The sequence below is a fragment of the Dromiciops gliroides genome, chromosome 1, assembly GCF_019393635.1.
Source record: "Dromiciops gliroides isolate mDroGli1 chromosome 1, mDroGli1.pri, whole genome shotgun sequence".
Classification (NCBI taxonomy): Eukaryota; Metazoa; Chordata; class Mammalia; order Microbiotheria; family Microbiotheriidae; genus Dromiciops; species Dromiciops gliroides.
In genome coordinates, this window is record NC_057861.1 from 142,239,005 (window position 1) to 142,258,947 (window position 19,943).

Consider the following 19,943-nt stretch of genomic DNA (forward strand, 5'->3'; position numbering starts at 1 on the left):
CTTTAACTTTAAGACATCATTTACATGAGGGATTCAAATGTCTATTTGATCACCTTCAGCACAGAATTTAAGGTCTGTAAGTAATTTTCCCCCAAATACCAGATTAATGGAACTGGATTGTCAACAAAATAATGAACTACCTGAACAGGATGAGGAAAAGTGGTAGCAAGTTCTAGTTTTTCAGAGCAAACTAAAGCCACGTGTGATTTTTTTTTTCTTCTTACAAAATAATGGGGTTAGAATTTAAGTGAAATGGATATAAACAGAAAACATATATCTCTACATCTCTGATTCAAAATAAAAATTGTGATGCTGTAACTCTTTTATGGATATTTCATCATTTATCTTTTTCCATTCTAATCATTTTAGTTCGTTTTAACTGTTACTTTTGAAAAATAATCTAAAGCTGGTTATGAAAATTTTAATTGTTTTCCTTTATTCCTTCCATTCTCTAACAGAGAAGAAAGGTCACAGAGTAGAAAGAGCAATGAATTCAAAGTACTGGACTTAGACTCAAGTCTCAGCTCTGTCACTAACTAGCTCTGTTAAAACAAAATTTCTAACTTCTCAGGGTTTCAGTTTTTGAAAAATAATACACTATACAAATTAAAAGTATGCTTATAAGTGACTGTATTAGCAATAATATTTATTGGTAGATGTATATATGTCATTCCAAAAATAGGTTTTTGCCTCTGAAAATATATTAGTAATTTTTGTGCCACAGTAACAGGGGCTTATGTAATTGATCATGTATACAGAAACCTTTATGATGTCGACTCTCATTACATAGCTTTAAATGTACTTTATATTGAATCATGTCCCTCAAGATCCAGTGACATCCATTAAAGCTCTCTCATTATAAAATAAATCAGCATGTAATTCTGATGTTATCATCCCCTGATATGTGAGTTGTGTAACAGAATTCATCTGTACTTTCATAGACTAGCCATGTGATATGTGACTGAAAAGACACATACATTATATTGATAATAGACCAAAAAAAATCAAATGTAAAAAGTGAAAAACAATTTCACATGAGAAATGAAAATATATGGAAGATTACTCTGTCAAGTAAAATAAACAATACTAATTATTTTGCAATTGTAATAAATATATTTTGGATACTTCATAAAATTATTTTGAACATTAATTTATATAATATTACATCAATTTATTTACAAAGGATGAGAAAAAAACCTTTCAACCTCCCCAGGAAAGGTATAAAGTCAGTAGTAAGTGTCAATCTGATATGTACCATGATATATGCTCTCTTTCTGGGCATATATATCCAGAACATGCTGGAGAATCTCTGAAGAAATATCGTGCCATATAATTTCTTTTTTTTTTTTTTTGTGGGGCAATGGGGGTTAAGTGACTTGCCCAGGGTCACACAGCTAGTAAGTGTCAAGTGTCTGAGGCAGGATTTGAACTCAGGTACTCCTGAATCCAGGGCCGGTGCTTAATCCACTGCGTCACCTAGCCGCCCCGTGCCATATGATTTCTACACATCTCTGAATATTTGTTTTGGGGGAAATTATATCAGCAGATGGTATGCAACAAAATGGATCAGAAGGCTAATTTTTTCAATGACTGAATAAGGATTCAAAGAATATCCAATAAAGTTAGAATATTACACCCACCTTAATTAGATAAAATTTGGTGGGAATAAATGTAAACTCTTCAACTTGGTTTTGAAACAACATATTGCACAAGTATAAGAGACAGAAATTTGGCCAAATAATAGTTCATATGGAAAAGGATACAGGAGTTTAAATGGTTTACATCTGCAATATGAATCAGTGGTTTGATATGGGAGGCACAATCTCAGATTGAATTGGTATTGGCTGTTGTCCTTCATTCTCAAAGAGAACCAGAGTCAAGTTACAGTATGTTCCACTGTGGCTGATCAGACCAATACCAGCTTGCAATGCTCTACCACAGGTCAGACACAAGTAATCCATGTAAACATTTGGGGTGGATTCTTTAAATTTCCACATCTTCCATTTCTTTTGAGCTGGTTCAATTCTGCTTTGCTCATAGAGCACAGCACCTTCTCTGATGAGGGCACACCATGCTGAGCAGTCCTGGGCCAGTGTCTCCCATGTTACACAAGCAATTCTAAAGTCCTTAAGAAAGACCTTGAGAGTGGCTTTGTATTGCTTTTTCTGACCATCCTGTGAGCACTTGCCTTGTATAAGCTCTCTATAAAATTATCTTTTACACAAGCATACATTTGGCACTTGAAAGTGGCCAGCTCATCAAAGTTGTGCTCTCTGCAGTAGAGTTTGAATGCTTGGCAGGTTAGTTTGAGAAAGGATCTCAATGTCTGGTGCCTTATCCAGCCAAGTGATCTTCAGAGTCTTCCTAAGACAATTCAAATGCAAGCAATTCAATTTCCTGGCATGGTGCTGGTATACTGTCCAGGTTTTACATGTATAGAATGATGAGATCAACACAATGCCACTGTAGACCTTCAGTTTGGTAGTCAGTCTAATACCTTTTTTCTTCCACACTTTCCTTGAGAGCCCCCCAAACACTAAGCTAGCTCTAACAATGCATGTATCAACCTCATCATCTATGTGTATATCCCTGGAATGTATACTGCCAAGGGTAAGTGAACTTATCCACAGTATTCAAAACTTCTCCATTTTCTGTAACCAATGGTTCCACATACAGATGTGTGGTACAGGCTGGTGGAACACCTTGGTGTTAACTATAGGCCAAAATTAGCACAAGCAGTAGAGATTTGATCCATATTTTTTTGCATCTCAGCTTCAGGGCCTGCATTGAGTGCACAATCATCAGTCAAGATGGTGTTTGTTGCCTGACAATTCCAGGAGAAATGCCAGGAGACGAAGAGAGGTCTGTATACAACATCTGTCAATCTGACCAAGGCCTTAGACACTGTCAGTCATGAGGGTTTATGGAAAATTATGTCAAAATTTGGTTGCCTGGAGTTTATCACTACTGTACATCAAATTCATGATGGCATGCTTGTCCAGGTTCTGTATAATGGCAACTCTCTCACCTTTTCCTAGTCACCAATGAAGTGAAACAAGGCTGTGTGCTTGCTCCTGTGCTTTTTAGCATGATGTTTTTAGCTATGTTGAAATGCCTTCAGTGAGGATGAACATGGCATCAAGGTCAGCTATCACACTAATGATAAATTATTCAACTTGAAAAGCATACAAGCCAAGACTAAAATGGAGGGAATGTCGGTGCATGAGACTAAATTAACAGAGGGTCAGTGAAGAAGAACTAATGGGGACAGTTAGGTGGCGCAGTGGATAAAGCAGTGGCCCTGGATTCAGGAGGACCTAAGTTCAATACACTTGACACTTACTAGCTGTGTGACCCTAGGCAAGTCACTTAACCCTCATTGCCCCACAAAAAAAAAGATACTAATAAGTGTTATACTCTGCACATAGCAGACCATCACCTCTAAAGTATTCTATTTAGTTCTGAGTGCCACATTTTTGGAAAAACACTAATAACCTGGAGTAGGAAGATAAGGTGTTCAATGTCAGTCAATCAATATACATTTGTTAAGCACATACCGTGTGCCACTCACTTTGTTAAGTACTGGAGATACAAAGAAAGATGAAAGGCAGTGCCTGACCTCAAACAGTTAATGGTGGAAGAAAACACTTAAAAGAAGCTGTGAAAGGGGTTTAGAGGGGTGCCTATCACTGGGTTATAATGAAGTTCTATAGTAAGGGGAAAAATGATGTGGTGACAGCTCTGGTCATACTCCTTAAATGGAGGAGGTATCCAAATGTTTACCCTCTACCTTCTCCAATCAGGAGGGACAGGCAAACTAAGGCTGTATGAGTTTCAGAGTTGATGTGATATTGCAGGAAGATGTGTTTCTGAAGATTAATGCAGTCCAGGAAAGCAGCCCAATGGGAAAGGATCACAATGTCATCAGAGGACTATGTTTAATCTAGAGAAAAGAATATTTAGGTAGGGTGTGTGGGGTGGGGGTGGGTGTGCAGAAAGGTGGTGGTGGTGGTGGTGGTGGTGGTGGTGGTGGTGGTGGTGGTGGTAGTTGTTTGTCTTGAAGAGGACCATGACATCAGGGTGATGTCATGACTTGCACTGAATTGGATTTAAGAGAGGAAGGGCCTCACTCAGCCTCACTCTGTCCATCAGAGACATCTGGGTCCAGTGGCAAGATATGCATCAGGATGAATGGAGATGGCCCAGATGTTTTGAGGCAATCAGGGTTAAGTGACTTGCCCAGGGTCACACAGCTAGGATTTGAACTTAGATCTTCCTGACTCCAGGGCTACTATGCCACCCAGTGGCCGGGGGGAGCAGGAAGACTGTTCAAATATGGGAAGGGCTCAATCTGTCAAGGAAATTAAACAATCCATATAGCTACAGGTGGCTGCAATGAAATAGAAAACTCATAATAAGAGGGGAAAATTCTAGAAATTAGGATTCATATAAAAAAGTGTTGCACATGACCACCCAACATTAAAAAAAACACACAAAACTCTGAGGTTCTATCTAACATTCCCAAAATTTGACAAAATGACAATTGTTGGAGGAGCTAAGGTAAGAAGGCATACTGGTACATTTTTGCTGGAGATGTAAATTAACTTATCTACCAATTTTGAAAAATGATTGGAACTAGGCCAAACAACAAACCATGCATGCCGTTGGACCTCAAGATACCAATACTGTGCCTATATTCCAAAAGATTAGAGAGAAGAAAACAATCCATAAGCACAAAAATATTTACAGCAGCTCGTTTTGTTGCAGAAAAGAACTGGAAATAATAGAGGAACAGCATAACATATTACACTATATGCAATAACATTGTGCCATAAGAAATGATGATGGTGGTGGCAGTGGTGATAGCTAGCATTTATATGGCACATGCTGTGTGTGTGAGGCACTGCTAAGCACTTTACAAATATTTCATGGTATCAAAAGTAACAAAACAGATGGTTTCAGAGAAACTGTGAAAGATTTATACAAACTGATGAAGAAGCAAGTGAATAGAACCAAGAGAACAATTTATACTTTAAAATTAGTATAAAGAAAAACTTTAAAAGACTTAAAAACCATCATCAATGCAATGGTCATCCATGATTCTAGACAACCAACAAGAAAGTATACTACCCATCTCCTTACAAAAAAGGGACTCAGTACAGAATGAAACATCCATTTCTGGACACAAGGAATGTAGGAATTTATTTTGCTTGACTCATTTTACATATTACAAGGATTGTGTTTTCTTTTTCTTCACTGTAATGAGGAGAATTTTAGGGGAGAAGAGGGTGATAATGTCCCTTCCCAAAAAAGAAAAGTGGGTCATTAAAACATTTTTTTTAAAGTGCTTAAAATGGACCATAAGGAATTTCATATGGAAATAGAAAAAAAATAAGTAAATTATTACATTTATTATTTACTTTTAAAAAGCAAGGTGCATGTAATAGATATGTATGGTTTCACATATAATCCTCATTTTCTGTTCTACTTTTTGAATGGAAATATTAATTTGTTTGGTGTTCAATTAAGTACAGAAAAATGTTTATATGTGTTCTAATTTTAAAAGGGGGCAGGGGGAGAGGACTTAGAACTGCCCCAAAGTGAAAGGGGCTGTGTCAAGGAATAAGAGCTTTCTCCTTGCTGAAGAATTCTAGCAGAGATTGGAAAAAACCAATGATCAAAGTATATACAAAGTTAATTATTGCTTAATTATATAGGATGCTCCAAAAGTTTTAATGAAGTTAAGCTATTAAAGCTAAAAACTTTAAGTCTTTTTTTTTTTTTAAATGGGGCGATGAGGGTTAAGTGACTTGCTCAGGGTCACACAGCTAGTAAGTGTCAAGTGTCTGAATCCAGATTTGAACTCAGAACTCCTGAATTCAGGACTGGTGCTTTATCTACTGTGCCACCTAGCTGCCCAAAACTTTAAGTCATAATAGGTTAAAAGTGCACTAAGACTTTTGAGACATCTTATATGTCTCAAAATAATAAAAAACTTCAGAGGTCCCTTCCAACTTTAAAATCTAAGGAATGCTGGGCTTTTTTCCAAAACTGATAGGAAATTTCAGAACAAATATCAATCAATAAGCACCTAACATGTGCCATGCATTGTACTGTAACGACTGGAATGACGCCACCCGCTGGAGACTTACTGCAGGACGCTCCACCATGAGGAGAAGGCCTCTGAGGGCAAGACATGTGGCTCTTTGGTATCAGGAAGTGACCTTTGCTTGTGGGAGGAAGAGGGGGCGAGGCTGGCACTCTCGCTTTCTTTCCTCAGGACTCTGGTTGAGAGTGGAGCTAGGAATGCTCTCTCCCTTTAATAGATAGATGAATGTAGGCTTTTCTCTCTTTACCAAATTCTTATTCTCTTTAATAAATGCTTAAAAGTCTAACTCTTGCTAAAGCTTATAATTTATTGGCAACCACTCATTAGATATTTTAGACAGACTAGCTAGAATTTTAGCCCCTTACAGCACTAAGCACTTGAGGATAAGAGCAAAAGACTGCTTTTTTCAGTCAAGAAGCTTATATGATCTAATGGGGGAGGTAACATTCAAAATATAAATACAGGGGCAGTTAGGTGGCGCAGTGGATAAAGCACCAGCCCTGGATTCAGGAGGACCTGAGTTCAAATCCAGCCTCAGACACTTGACACTTACTAGCTGTGTGACCCTGGGCAAGTCACTTAACCCTCATTGCCCCGCAAAACAAAATATAAATACAAAGCATGGTATATACAAGATATATAGAACACAAAAGAAAAAAAGGCACTGGAATTAAGAGGGTTTGGGGAAGGCTTCCTGTAGAAGTTGGGATTTTAGTGGAACTAAAAAGAAGCCAGGGAGGTCAGCAGTCCAATAGGAAGAGGAAAAGCATTCCAGGAATGGGGGATAGCCAGAGAAAATGTCTGGAGCAGAGAGATGGAATGTCTTGTTCGTGAAATAGTCATAAAGTCACTGTCACTGGATCAAAGAATACATACAGGGGAGTAAGGTATAAAAAGACTAGAAAAGTATGACACCTAAGTTATAAAGGCTTTAAAGGCCAAAGAGAGCACTGTTGTATTTCATCCTAGAGGCAATAGGAAGCCACAGGAATTTGAATAGGGTGGGTGACATAATTAGACCAATGCTTTGGGAAAATCACTTTAGTGGCTGAATGGAGAAGATCTGAGACAGAAAGACTCACTAGCAAGCTACTGCAATAAGCAGGGCAAGAAGTGATCAGGGCCTGCACCAGGGTGGTAGCAGTGTCAGAAGAGAGAAGGGGGCATATACAAGAGGTGCTACAAAGTACAAGAGCCCTTGGCAACAGACTGGATGTGGGAGGTGAGAGGACTTCAAGCTGAGTTAGCCTGGGGAACTGGGGGGACTGCGTTACCCTCTATGGTAATTAGGAAGGTAGGAGCCTGAGAGAGGGGTTTAGGAGGAAGGATAATGAGTTCTGTTTTGGACATGTCGAGATTAAAGTATCTACTGGACGACCAGTCTGAGGTGTCTACAAAGCAGTTGGAGAGGTGAGAGTGGAGGTCAGCAAAGAGATTGGGGCAGGAAAGGTAGCTCTGGGTATCAGCATAAAATTGGTAATTAAATCCATAGGAACTAATGAGATCAACAAATAAAGTAGTATGAAGGAAGGTCAGAGGAATACCCACAATTAGAGAAAGTGATCTGGAATAGGATATAGCAAAGGAGAAAGATGGAGTGGTCAGACAGATAGGAGAATTACCAGGTATGGTCATTATAAATAATAGTGCTCAGTTCATTTTGTTGTTGTTCTTTCCATTTACATAATTGAAGTCTCTGTATTTATTGTTTTCCTGGTTCTACTTAATTTATTCTGTATCAGTTCATAATTAAAATTTATTGTTTCGTATGGCCTAGTAATATTCCATTTTATTCATACGCCATAATTTAGTGAGCCATTTCCAAGTCAAAGGATGTCTTCTTCATTTCAATTCATTACTAACTCAAAAAAAAGTGCTATGAATATTTTGGTTTAAATTGCATATTACATGCCATGTTTGAGACTATTTTGTTGTTCAAGCATTTTTCAGTTGTGTCCGACTCTTTTTGACCCCTTTGGGGGTTTTCTTGGCAAAAAATACCCCATTTCCTTCTCCAGCTTATTGGACAGATGAGGAAACTGAGGCAAATACATACAGTTGATGATTTGCCCATGGTCACATAGCTAGTAAGTTTCTGAAGACAGATTTGAACTCAGGATGATGACTGTTCCTAACTCCAGGCCTGGCACTCTAACCAGCCCCAAACACTATAAAGCCAACAAATAAATTACTGAAAATCTGAAACTTCCAGCTAGTCTCAAGGCATTTAATTATTAGAATGTAGGCTTCCTTCCGAATATAGACTTGATAAAACATTTTCTGGATTCCAAACTATTAGAAAAACTAAATATTTACCTTCTTTAGAAAATATATGTCTAGTCAATATAAAATAAAGATATTAAAGACACTGGCTCTCAGACTTTGTTCTCAGGTCTCCTTTAGACTCTTAAAAATTACTGAGCACTCCCCCCCAAGCATTTATTTATGTGGGTTATATTTAGTCGATATTTACTGTATTTAGTACTACAGTGAAAATAGTTTTCACCTCACAAACCCCTTGAAACAGACATCTCTGGGAACTATGGCTTTGCTATACCAAAGGTTTTTGTTTGTTTGTTTGAAACCAGCAAATGTCATGGAATAAACAGATAAATTTGAAAGGCTAAGTACTAAGAGTAATAAAATATATATCTTACTTAATTTAGCAAAAGCATCTTTTAGAAGGAAGGAGAGCTAATGACTAATGGATCAAATAGGAAAGAGATATAAATATTAAACACATTGCCAATTTAGATATATGAAAAGAAACAAACTAGATGTAAGGTTTAATCTGCCTAAATTCTGATAATATTCTAACAAATAGCCAATTTTTTATAAAAACCCGGGATGCCATATCAGAGGTGGGTTCAAATCCTATCAATGATGCCCTGTAACCCTAAGCAAGTCACTTAACTTGTTTTAATTTCTTCTTTAGAAAATTATAAAATTCTTCTTTATAAAATGAGAGTCAAACTAGTTGGTCTCCGAAGTCCCTCCCAGCTCTACATTTATGATCCTATTAATCTAAGGCTCAAGCAGAAATATCTCAATAACTGTAACGATTGGAATAACGCCACCTGCTGGAGACTTACTGTAGAAGAGTTCCACCCATGAAGCGAAGGTCTTTGAGGGCAAGACCAGGAGTCTTTTCTTTGGCATCAGGAAGTGACGCGGACTAGTGGGAGGAGGAAGGAAGAGACTGGCGCTCAGTCTCGGGCTCTCTTTACTCTGGACTCTGGTGGAGAGCGGAGCTAGAAATGTGCTCTCCCTTTAATAGATAGGAATCTAGGCCTTTTTCTCTCTCTTTACCAAATTCTTATTCTCCTTAAATGCTTAAAAGTCTAACTCTTGCTAAAGCTTATAATTTATTGGCGACCACTCATTAGATATTTTAGACAGTTTAGCTAGAATTTTAGCCTTTAACATAACTAAATTAAAAAAATGTGAATACTCATATGGTTTCATCTTCTTTTTAATTTATTGTAAGGAATGTCTATATTTAAATGGATCTGTGAAGACATTTCTTCTACTAGTTAAGATCACAGCTATTCCACAGATTCTCAATTTATACAATTTTCATCCATTTCCTTCTATTAAATCCATGAAAGAAGAATCACCAAAGAAGGCAGTTGCAGACTTCTGGCTTGTTTGTTTTTGTGCTGTTTCTTTTCTTTTCTTTTCTTTTCTTTTTTTTAAGTGAGGCAATTGGGGTTAAGTCATACAGCTAGTAAGAGTCTAGTGTCTGAGGCCAGATTTGAATTCAGGTACTCCTGACTCCAGGGCCGGTGCTCTATGCACTGCACCACCTAGCAGCCCCCTGGTTCTTTTTTAATATGCTAAGGAGAAATAATATAGCACTTAAGACTTTTACTTCGGGATTTTCATTCTCAATACAGAATCTCTCTTGCATGTCATTTTATGAAGTTACCATGCATGTTCCATCACTTATCAATACACCATATCTTATTTAGCCCCAACATACATCTTTCCTTTTCCCTCTGGGATTCTGGTCATTTTGATTCTCTTGAGATTTCATTTTTTCAAGCATTGCATCCATATATAATAACCAGAAGAGGCATTAACCTCAAAAAGATGGGCTTTTAGAAAAACATGCAGTTTGAATTCCATGAAAGTGCTCTACAAAGTGAAGTGACAGAGTTAGAGTACAAATCTCTTGACTCCTAGTCAAGCAGTAGTCCACCAACTTAAGAGAATATTCCCAGTTGCCAAAAAAGAATGACTTGACTGACAAGATGTAAATAGAGTAAGCCCAGGAAGACACTGACATCTTACTTACACAATGAGCTTATTTCTCTTCTGTGGCCAGAAAACTTCCTGAAACTGAGAGAACACATACCTCATGTAAAAGTAAAAAATCACTGGGTGTGAAGAGATAAGGAAAATTGTCCCTTTTGCAGATGTCTTTCAAAGAAATTTGGTATTTCATTTTCCAACTATTTCCTTTACTTACTGCAATATGCTCATTGCTGTTTTCTCTGATAAAGATCAAATTCCTTGGCAAAAGAGAACTACTGACATCATATTCTCTCAAATCTGTAAAAAATTAGTTCCACTAATTTCAGATGTGTCAGTGACAGAAAACTATAATATGAATCACTTAATCTGTTGTCACTTGTCTAGGAGCATTTTTTACAACACCTACTGCCAGAACTTTGTTAGCAATATCAAAAAACATTACAAATATCACAGATTTTAAATCAAAAGTTTTTCACTGGACTATTTTTTTTTAATTCACAGAGGTTTTCAAAAACAAGGGAAAGAAAAAATGTAAACATGTGCCATCTGCTTAGTGACTAACATAAAACCCAAGGGTAGCCAACATATTCAGAGCAATATAAAATAAAATGTATAAACAAAAGACAAGAGATAACTAGACCAGAATTTTTGAATTGAAAGATTTCTAGTTTCTAGTTTCAAATTTTTCTCCCTCCCTCCCCCCTCCCCAAGACAGCAAGCAATCCAATATAGGTTATATATGTACAATTATATTAAACATATTTCTGAATATATCTCATAAAAACAAATGTTGAAAACTATCTCTACATGTAACTGGAAATAAAATACTTTTATGGAAAAAAAATAAAGATACACATAAAGGAAAAGACAATATCAGAAATACTAGGATATCATGTACAGACAATTCAGGGGCGAGGGGGAAGAACACACACAATTGACACATTAGCCAAAAGAATATTTACCAGAAAAGATATGTTTTTGAAAAGTTCTTTAAGATAAAAGTTTGCATATATCAAACCCTTCTCTTCATTTTTCAATTCAAAAATCAGCAGTATTCCCTCTCATCACCATTAATCAAATGGTAACGGTAAAATGGTTAAAAAGAGATGCAGCCTTACTTCTATTACACTAAAAATTTGACTTATAGATCACAAATATTTCTGATAAAAAACTCAGAAGCCTATTATTTTAAAATGCATTCAATAGCTTAACTTTAAAGATTATAATACTTCCTTTCTATAAGACAGAAAAGAATGATGTCTCAAACATAGAAGAAAGTAAGGTGGTGGGTTGTTTTTTCTAATCCTATACATGGCAATAAAATGTACCAAGTTTGGTGGAAAAGAGGAAAGCTTAATGGCAGATTCAAAACAGATGCTACAAATGTACACTATTACAGAAATATACTAGAAGTATAAAAACTAGAAATGTAGGTTTGAATGAGAATGTAGTCATCAATAGTAAGATGCTATATGAACTTGTCAGAAATATTGTGTTATTACCTGAAGTCTGGAAGATGTCAGTCATCAAAGCTTCATTCACAACTGAAGAGCCAATACCTCCAGTATGAGACCAACTTTGGTAAATTGCTTGTAGCAGTAGAGTTTGTGCTCTTGTTGCTTGAATAGTGAGGTTGGGAAGTTCAAATATGCATTCATTTAAGGGAACCTGAGATCGTTTGGTCCTGTTTAGTACAATAACAAAAATGAACTAAAATCAATCAATCAATAAACATTTGTTAACTGCCTACTAAATGTCTGGCACTACACTAAGCACTGAGGATACAAAAAGAGACAAAAGACTGTCCCTACACTCAAGGAACTTATCAATCTAATGGAGGAGACAACATGCAAACAAATATATACAAAGCAAACTATATACAAAATAAAGAGGAAATAATTAAAAGAGGAAAATCATTGAAATTAAGAGGCATAATAAAGGGTTTCCTTTAGAAGGTAGGATTTTAGTTGGGACATAAAAGAAGCCAGAGAAATCAACAGTCCAAGTGGAGGAGGAAGAGCATTCCAGTTATGGGGGACAGCCAGAGAAAATGCCTACATCTCAAACAAAACATTAAATAACATTTATTCTTAAATAGACTATTTTGTACAGAGAATCACATGTCATATATCTAGAGATGGAAGGAGGTTAGGAGGTCATTCAATCCAGCCTCCTCATTTCACAAAGGAGGAATGTGAGGTCATGAGATGTTAGATTTGTCCAAAATTACTACTTACAGGTAGTAACTGGAAAAGGTGAGGTTTGGATTTAAGACCTGAATATATACCTAAGTCTATAATAGACTATATCATCTATTTTTCCCCAAATATTTCATTTTGCTAATTCTCAATGTACCTGTCTCTAATTGTTTTCCCACTCCATTCCACTTCCCATATTTTTTCAGTGAGATCCATTAAGAGAAAAAGAGTGAGAAAGGAAATGGTTTAAGATGAAGGCAAATTTGTTACCTACAGAACTGGTCCTCCAGAAAACACAGTGGAAGGTTTGGGCTGTTTTAGAATCGGACATTGGGGGAGTTGGGTTAGGGGTGATGGGATTAGGGGAGCAGTCAATGGATGATGGGAGAAAAAGCTTTGAACAGTGACAGCCTAGGGTTCAGAATCACTGGGATGGGAGAGTATGATAGGGAAAGATCATTATGTTAATCATGAAGAACATTTAATATACTTTGGTACTTTAATTAGTATTACATGCAATCTGTAAATTAACTTTATAAATACTTTGATTTTTATAAGAGCATATCCCAGACGTGAGCAATGAATATTTCTCCAGCTATTTAAGCTAGGTTTTGTTTTGGTTTTTTCCCCCTTTAAGGATAATTTTGTAACTGAATCAGCACAGGTATGAGAATGCTTTATGAGAATGACTCAAAAATGTAATGCCTTTTGTAGTTACTTTTCATGGGACTTCCCCTTTTACTACTGCCTCTAGGATTTAAACATTAGAAATGATGCTGATTTTTGTAGGTTTGTTTTGTAGCCAGAAACATTACTGGTCATTACTTTTCTCAATTAGTTTTTGTCAATACTTTAGAATTTACCAAATAAACCTTCATATCTTCAGCAGATTATTTTATCTCTTCTTTGTTTATTTTTATGCCTCTAATTCCTTTGTTTTATTCTACTTGCTAGCATTTTCAGAATTTTTATCAAATAGTATTAAAGAAAGGAAACATGCCTGCTATATTCTAGGGAATAAGGGGAAAGGAACAAGGGCCTACTATGTGCCAGGCACTGTGCCAAGTACTTTTTACAAATATTCCATTTGATTCTATTATTTATGGAAAGAGATTCTAGTCTTTCTTCACTGTATATAATGCTAGCTTTTGGTTTTAAATAAGTTTTTTATCATATTAAAATATGCTTCTGCCTATACTTTGTAAGATTCTTAGTATGACTACAGTACTTTGACAAAGGCTTTTTTTAGAATCAATTGTGATAATCATGTGTTTGGGGACTTTTATGTAAAGACTAATTATGTTGACCATTTTACTAAGGTTAAACCATATTTGTATTGCTAGTCTAAATTAAACATTTTAATGAATAATTAAAAAAATAAATTTCTGCAATTTTGACCAGAATTTAATTTTTTTAATGTTAATGAGCTATAGGTAGAAAGTGAATTCATTAACAAGAGATAGAAACAATTACAAAAGATAAAATGTGTACTTTTGAACATGTGAAATTAAAAGCTACCCTATAAACAACATTAAGACATCTAGAATAAGAAAAAAATGGTCAACTGGGAAAATCTTTATATCATTTATCTATGATAAGATTTTGATATACAAGATAAAGAAGTAAAAGCAATATATATTTTCCAATAAGTAGACAACAGATATGAACATTTCTTTAAAAGAAAACAAATTGCAAACTATTAACAACCATATGAAATTGTGCACAAAATCACTAAAAATAAGAGAAATGTAAATTCTTTTCTTTTTTTTTTTTTGGTGGAGCAATGAGGGCTAAGTGACTTGCCCAAGGTCACATAGCTAGTAAGTGTAAAATGTCTGAGGTCAAATTTGAACTCAGGTCCTCCTGAATCCAGGGCTGGTGCTTTATCTGCTGTGCCACCTAGCTGCCCCCAGAGAAATGTAAATTCAAACAACCTTGAGGTTTCACCTCATATTCAGCAAGTAGGTAAAAAATCTTAAATGACAAAAATAGTCAATGTTGGCAGGGTTGCAGAAAGACAGGCACACTAATGTATTATTAATAAAGCTATGAATTAGCCCAAACATTCTAGAGAACAATTTGTAATTATACAAATAAAGTGATTAAAATATCTATTCCCTTTAAGAAATTCCATTGGTGGGGTTATGCTACATGAAAGTCACTGGCAAAAAGAAAAGCTCAACATGCATCTAAATATGTAGAGCACCTCTGTGGTAGCAAAGAAACAATGAATAACTGTTTTGGGCTTTTTCTGTATCCTCAGGACTTAGTACAGTGCTTGACACATGATAAATGCTTATTGATTTGACATGATTTGATAAATAGACCAACATTCACAAAACAACTGAAATTGAACATCATGGAAATATAATGACCATTCTTGGCCTCAGCAATGATATAAGAAAACAATTCTCTCCAATCTTTATAGAGTGGCTTTACAAATACAAAACACTACATATAACAAGGCATTTTTTCTGTACGTTGATTAGTTTTGTTGAAATTTTTGTCATTTCTTTTTTTCCTTTGTTTTAAGTGATAGGAAAGGGAAAAGGAAGGGATACAGCAGTAGTAATGTTAAAAGACATCAATAACAATACATTTAAAGTAATAATAGTTTTAAATTTATATAATTTTAAAAGTCTCCTAAAGTTGTCATATATTCACACATATATACACAAATACATATAATATATAGATAGCTATGAAGTATACATCATAATATACATATGTCTGTACATATATGATGTATAGTTATAGCATAAATATAAATATATATAGATTGACACTCATAACACTCCTCTAAGGTAGGTGCTATTATTATCCCTGTTTTAAAGATGAGGAAACTGGGGCTGACAACAGCTAAATGGCACGCCCAAGGGCACACAGGTAGTAAATGACTGAGGTGGAATCTGAACCCAGTTGCTTTGCCTTTGAAGCCAGTGCTTCTACTGTGCATGCATTAACTTTCTTACTTGCACAGAGCATGAGAGAGGTTGGATATATTGTGACAGGCACTATACAAAAGAAAACCTATAATAATAACATCACAGATTCCTCAAAGAAGTAACGCAATTATCTGTGTACATATCTCATCCCCTTATTATAGATTTCAAGCTCCATGGGCAGAGGTACTATGATTTTTTATCTTTCTATATTAGCAACATATATAGTTCCCTACACATAGTAGGTACATAATGTATATGTTTAATTTATTACCTTCTATAATACACAGTATAATAACTATAGAGCATACTCAATAAACACTTAATGAATGAATGAAATGTATCAAGGTTCTCCAAAGAGTTCAAGGAGAGTGAACACTTAGAAAAACCCAAAGATTCAGGTAGGTCATTAATGGCCTAGAGAACAGTTTCAGTAAAGAGATGAGGACAGTCAGCCTGAGTAATTGATGGGAGGGGGCAGAACTTGAATTGTATATAAAAGTAGTAAGTTAGGTAAGAAAAGAAGGGGAAAGGCAAGGGGAAAGGAAGAGGTGTCATTAATTAGACTAAAAATGCCCATTAACAAAGCCTTTGTGACATTAACAGAAGCTGTATATGTTTTCTCTTTGAGTGGCATACTATTGTGCTATGGTTAAGAAAACCAGTATACACTTCCATTTATATTACATATGAAGCAGACCCATCAGGAATTTATACTTCATCTTTATTATTTCTTTTATTTTTTTCTTTGAAATAGATTTTGTAAAAAGGCAACTAGCTCCCTAAACTTAAGTTCTCAAATCCCTGTTAATGAAATTAGACAAAAAACAATTTCTTAAGAGAAATGTGAAAAAAGACAACAGCAAATCAGTGTAAGTATGCACCTATTGGACAATGGGTATCAACAAATGTTTCTTTTTCTTTTCTTTTCTTTTCTTTTCTTTGCGGGGCAATGGGGGTTAAGTGACTTGCCCAGGGTCACACAGTTAATGTGTCAAGTGTCTGAGGCCGCATTTGAACTCAGGTTCTCCTGAATCCAGGGCCAGTGCTTTATCCACTGCGCCACCTAGCTGCCCCGAAACAAATGTTTCTTAAAAGACACTTTTTTTTTTTTTTAAATTTTTTTTCCCATGGATCAACTCTTAGTCAAGGGTACTTTCCTTATGAATATAAGTGATGGTGTATTTTTATTTTTTATTTTATTTTATTCATTCATTCATCTATTTATTTATTTATTTTTGCAGGACAATGAGGGTTAAGTGACTTGCCCAGGGTCACACAGCTAGTGTCTGAGGTTGGATTTGAACTCAGGTACTCCTGAATTCAGGGCCGGTGCTTTATCCACTGCGCCACCTAGCCGCCCCCTTAAAAGACACTTTTTAACTACAGGTGGCCACAGATAAAAGTGCATTTTATACTACTTCATCATGATGATGACTTTGTGGCCAAATATCATATCTTAAAACAATCTGAAAATAATTATTTGCTACCATACTACACCTGTTTATGCAACAAAATATGTCAAATGCTCATGAACTATATCTAGTTAACTTTAAATAAGAAACACTGACTAATCATATATACATACACATATATAACACATATTACTACTGTTACTCACGTAAATGATACTCAGATCTTAGATAGATAGACAGATAAAGACATATATGGGAGGAAAGAGACAGGGAGTGACTTTCTAGGGATCATATATTTTTGGCATAAACTCTATAAACTGAGATTAAAAATTAATATTTTAAAGATGTACTAATCTACATGCAAACCATATCCGATTTTTAAAAATATGACTAAAACTGCTTTTTAAAAAGTACTTAGAAACAATTGCTAAAATCATTTATATTAAAAATATTTATTTCCAACGTCCAGAGCCAAAACTTAGGTCTGAACATATGTTCATTTAACAGAACAGGTTAAAAAACTATCAATTCAAACATTATACTCTAGAGGAAAATAAATCCTAATGTAACTAGCGGGATAAACAACTCATTAAAACTAAACTTGGACAAACTCCAGGATAAATTTAAGGAAATAAGAATGAGCTAGCTAGTCCTTATAGGTAGTGGCAAAGACTGAAAATTAATCTTCCTTATTTAAATGATTCTTTAAGATACTTAGTTTAAGCTTGATATTACAACAAAATGTAATACCAAATTGCTGAAATCACAGGATAAATCTGGCGTATCTTTAAAGAAATCATTTTCTACTCTGTTTCAAAATAAAACAAAACACAAAACAGAGAATAGAGCCTGTATGTTCCAAGCAAAGGAATTGACTTAACCAATCCATTCACATTCACAAGAGTGTCATGAAACTTTGCAGTGTGTAGACTTTAGGAACAGCAACCCATTCTTTTAAAATCAACACCTCATAGTGTGTGAAAGAATATACTCCCAAACAGCTGGCTCCAAAAGTTTACATAGAGTCCCCAAATGCAAGGTTCAAACCTGCAAAATGTTCCAAAAATGTAATTTTTGTTATTACTCATATCCTGGTACAGTAAAATACGATTAGTTCATTTTCCCCCCCCAAAAAAAATATATATGTATATGTATAAACCTGCTACTAGAATTTCCCATACCTACTAAGATTACAAATGTATTTTACAAAGTTAAGAATATTTCACTTTCTACATACATTAGCAATATACCTAGTTTTTACATACTTAGATTTTGGGTTTTTCTGTTCTTAAGTATATGGCAAATATTTTAAAAAAATTTCTGAATAAGAAGTTTTCCAATAACAATTTATGTGACTTATAATAGTGGAAGATGGAAAATGAGGTGAGACTTGTTAAATCACCAAAAAAAAACCCCAAAACCTTTTTTTATTAGTTAATGCATTTCAGCCAATTTTGAGTCACAGGTTTTCAAAGTGAACTCGTAAATATGATTATCTATACAAGACACACATGACCTAGGTACAAACTATTTCAGCATGCTTCAAAGTACCAGGACCTCAAAAGGACATTGCCTTATATTTTAATACTTTGATCATTGCTGTATAAGATACATAGAGCTAGATAATGCAGATAGAGCACTGGACCTGGAGTCAGGAAAACTGTGTAACCCTGAGCAATTCACTTAACTTCGGTTTGTCTCAGTATCCCCATCTGTAAAATGGACCTAATAAATGCCACCTACCTCCCAGGGTTGTTGTGAGGATAAAACGGGATAATAATTGGAAAGAACTTAGCACAGGACATGCTTTATACAATGCTGTATAAATGTTAATTATTACTGGGGTGGTGGCAGTGGTGAAGATGATGATGGGGGGATGGTGGTGGAGGAGGCAGTAGGGGTGGTGGTTGGAGGAAATGGATTCAGAAAATAATAGACTTGGAAGAATACTTAAAAATTAGATTATCTAGTCCAACCTGCTCACTTCACATGAGTCAATTGTGGCCCGAAAGCATAAAGTCATTTGTGAATAGGAAAAGCTTGCATTGATTTATTGATTTTAATCAACTTATCTTTAATTAAACACCTATTTCTGCATATTATTGTGCTAGGGATAGCACTCCCTCTGAGCAGTCCTCAAAAGGCAACCACTACACTACCCCAAGATTCAAAGGTATACCCTCTAATTTTTGTCCTACTAAAGCTCAAGATACCCTACAGTGTGCTAAACATTATCAATCAGCAAGCAGATGTGATTGTCTCAAAGCAGAGGTATTTACTAAAAAGGCAGGGTAAAAATAGTGGCTACAAAATATCTCACCCTTGCCTCCATAAGCTTGAAGCAAAGCCTCCCATAAATACCCACAACAAGTATAAACTGGGCACAAAGTTAGAGTACAATGGTAGTAAGGCAAACAAACATGGAACACATGTGGCCAAAGCAACTCATAATTGTAGTACTGTAAGTCTTCATTGTCCTTTCTCTCTTCTCAGAGGCATCAACTCTCCATTGCCAGAGCTATTTCTATCTTGAGTGAATAGCCAGCCCTCTTCTCTTCTGCCAATGGTTCTAATGCTTCCTTCCTCAAGTGACAGCCTCTCTGTGTCTGTGTCTAATTGGAGAATGTGTGTCTGTTGCCTCATTTGTACTTGTAACACAAATTCTCCACTTGCTGATAGCATCTCCTGAAAAAAGTCATTCAGTTCTTCTTCCTTCTCCCTCTCCTCCCCTTCTTCCTCTGTCTCTTCACCTGCCCCACCATAACTGCCTCTCCAACAGTATTTTGTAAGAGTCACCCAAAGGTGTAGTCAATTATGATTAATTAAATGGATCTCTCCCTTCTGACTCAAAGAGACTTTCCTACTTCTTCAAGTGATAACAGGGTGTTAACACCTTGTTAACACTTTAACGCCTCATTATCCATAATCTGTGACTACCTCAATTGAGCTAGCCAAGCAGAGAGGGAACACTACCTTAGACAGGTAGAAGGAATACAAAGACAAAATGAAACCATCCCTGAAT

The 19,943-nt window shown here is 35.7% G+C and overlaps 1 protein-coding gene across 1 annotated transcript in view; it reads right to left on the bottom strand.

Annotated features, from left to right (window-relative positions):
- The window catches only part of VPS13B (vacuolar protein sorting 13 homolog B), a 996,174-nt gene that overhangs the window by 791,164 nt on the left and 185,067 nt on the right, over nucleotides 1–19,943 (bottom strand). The window contains exon 17 of the mRNA XM_043982862.1: nucleotides 11,869–12,050. Coding sequence (XP_043838797.1) covers nucleotides 11,869–12,050 — 182 coding nt within the window. The remainder of the gene's footprint in view (nucleotides 1–11,868; nucleotides 12,051–19,943) is intronic.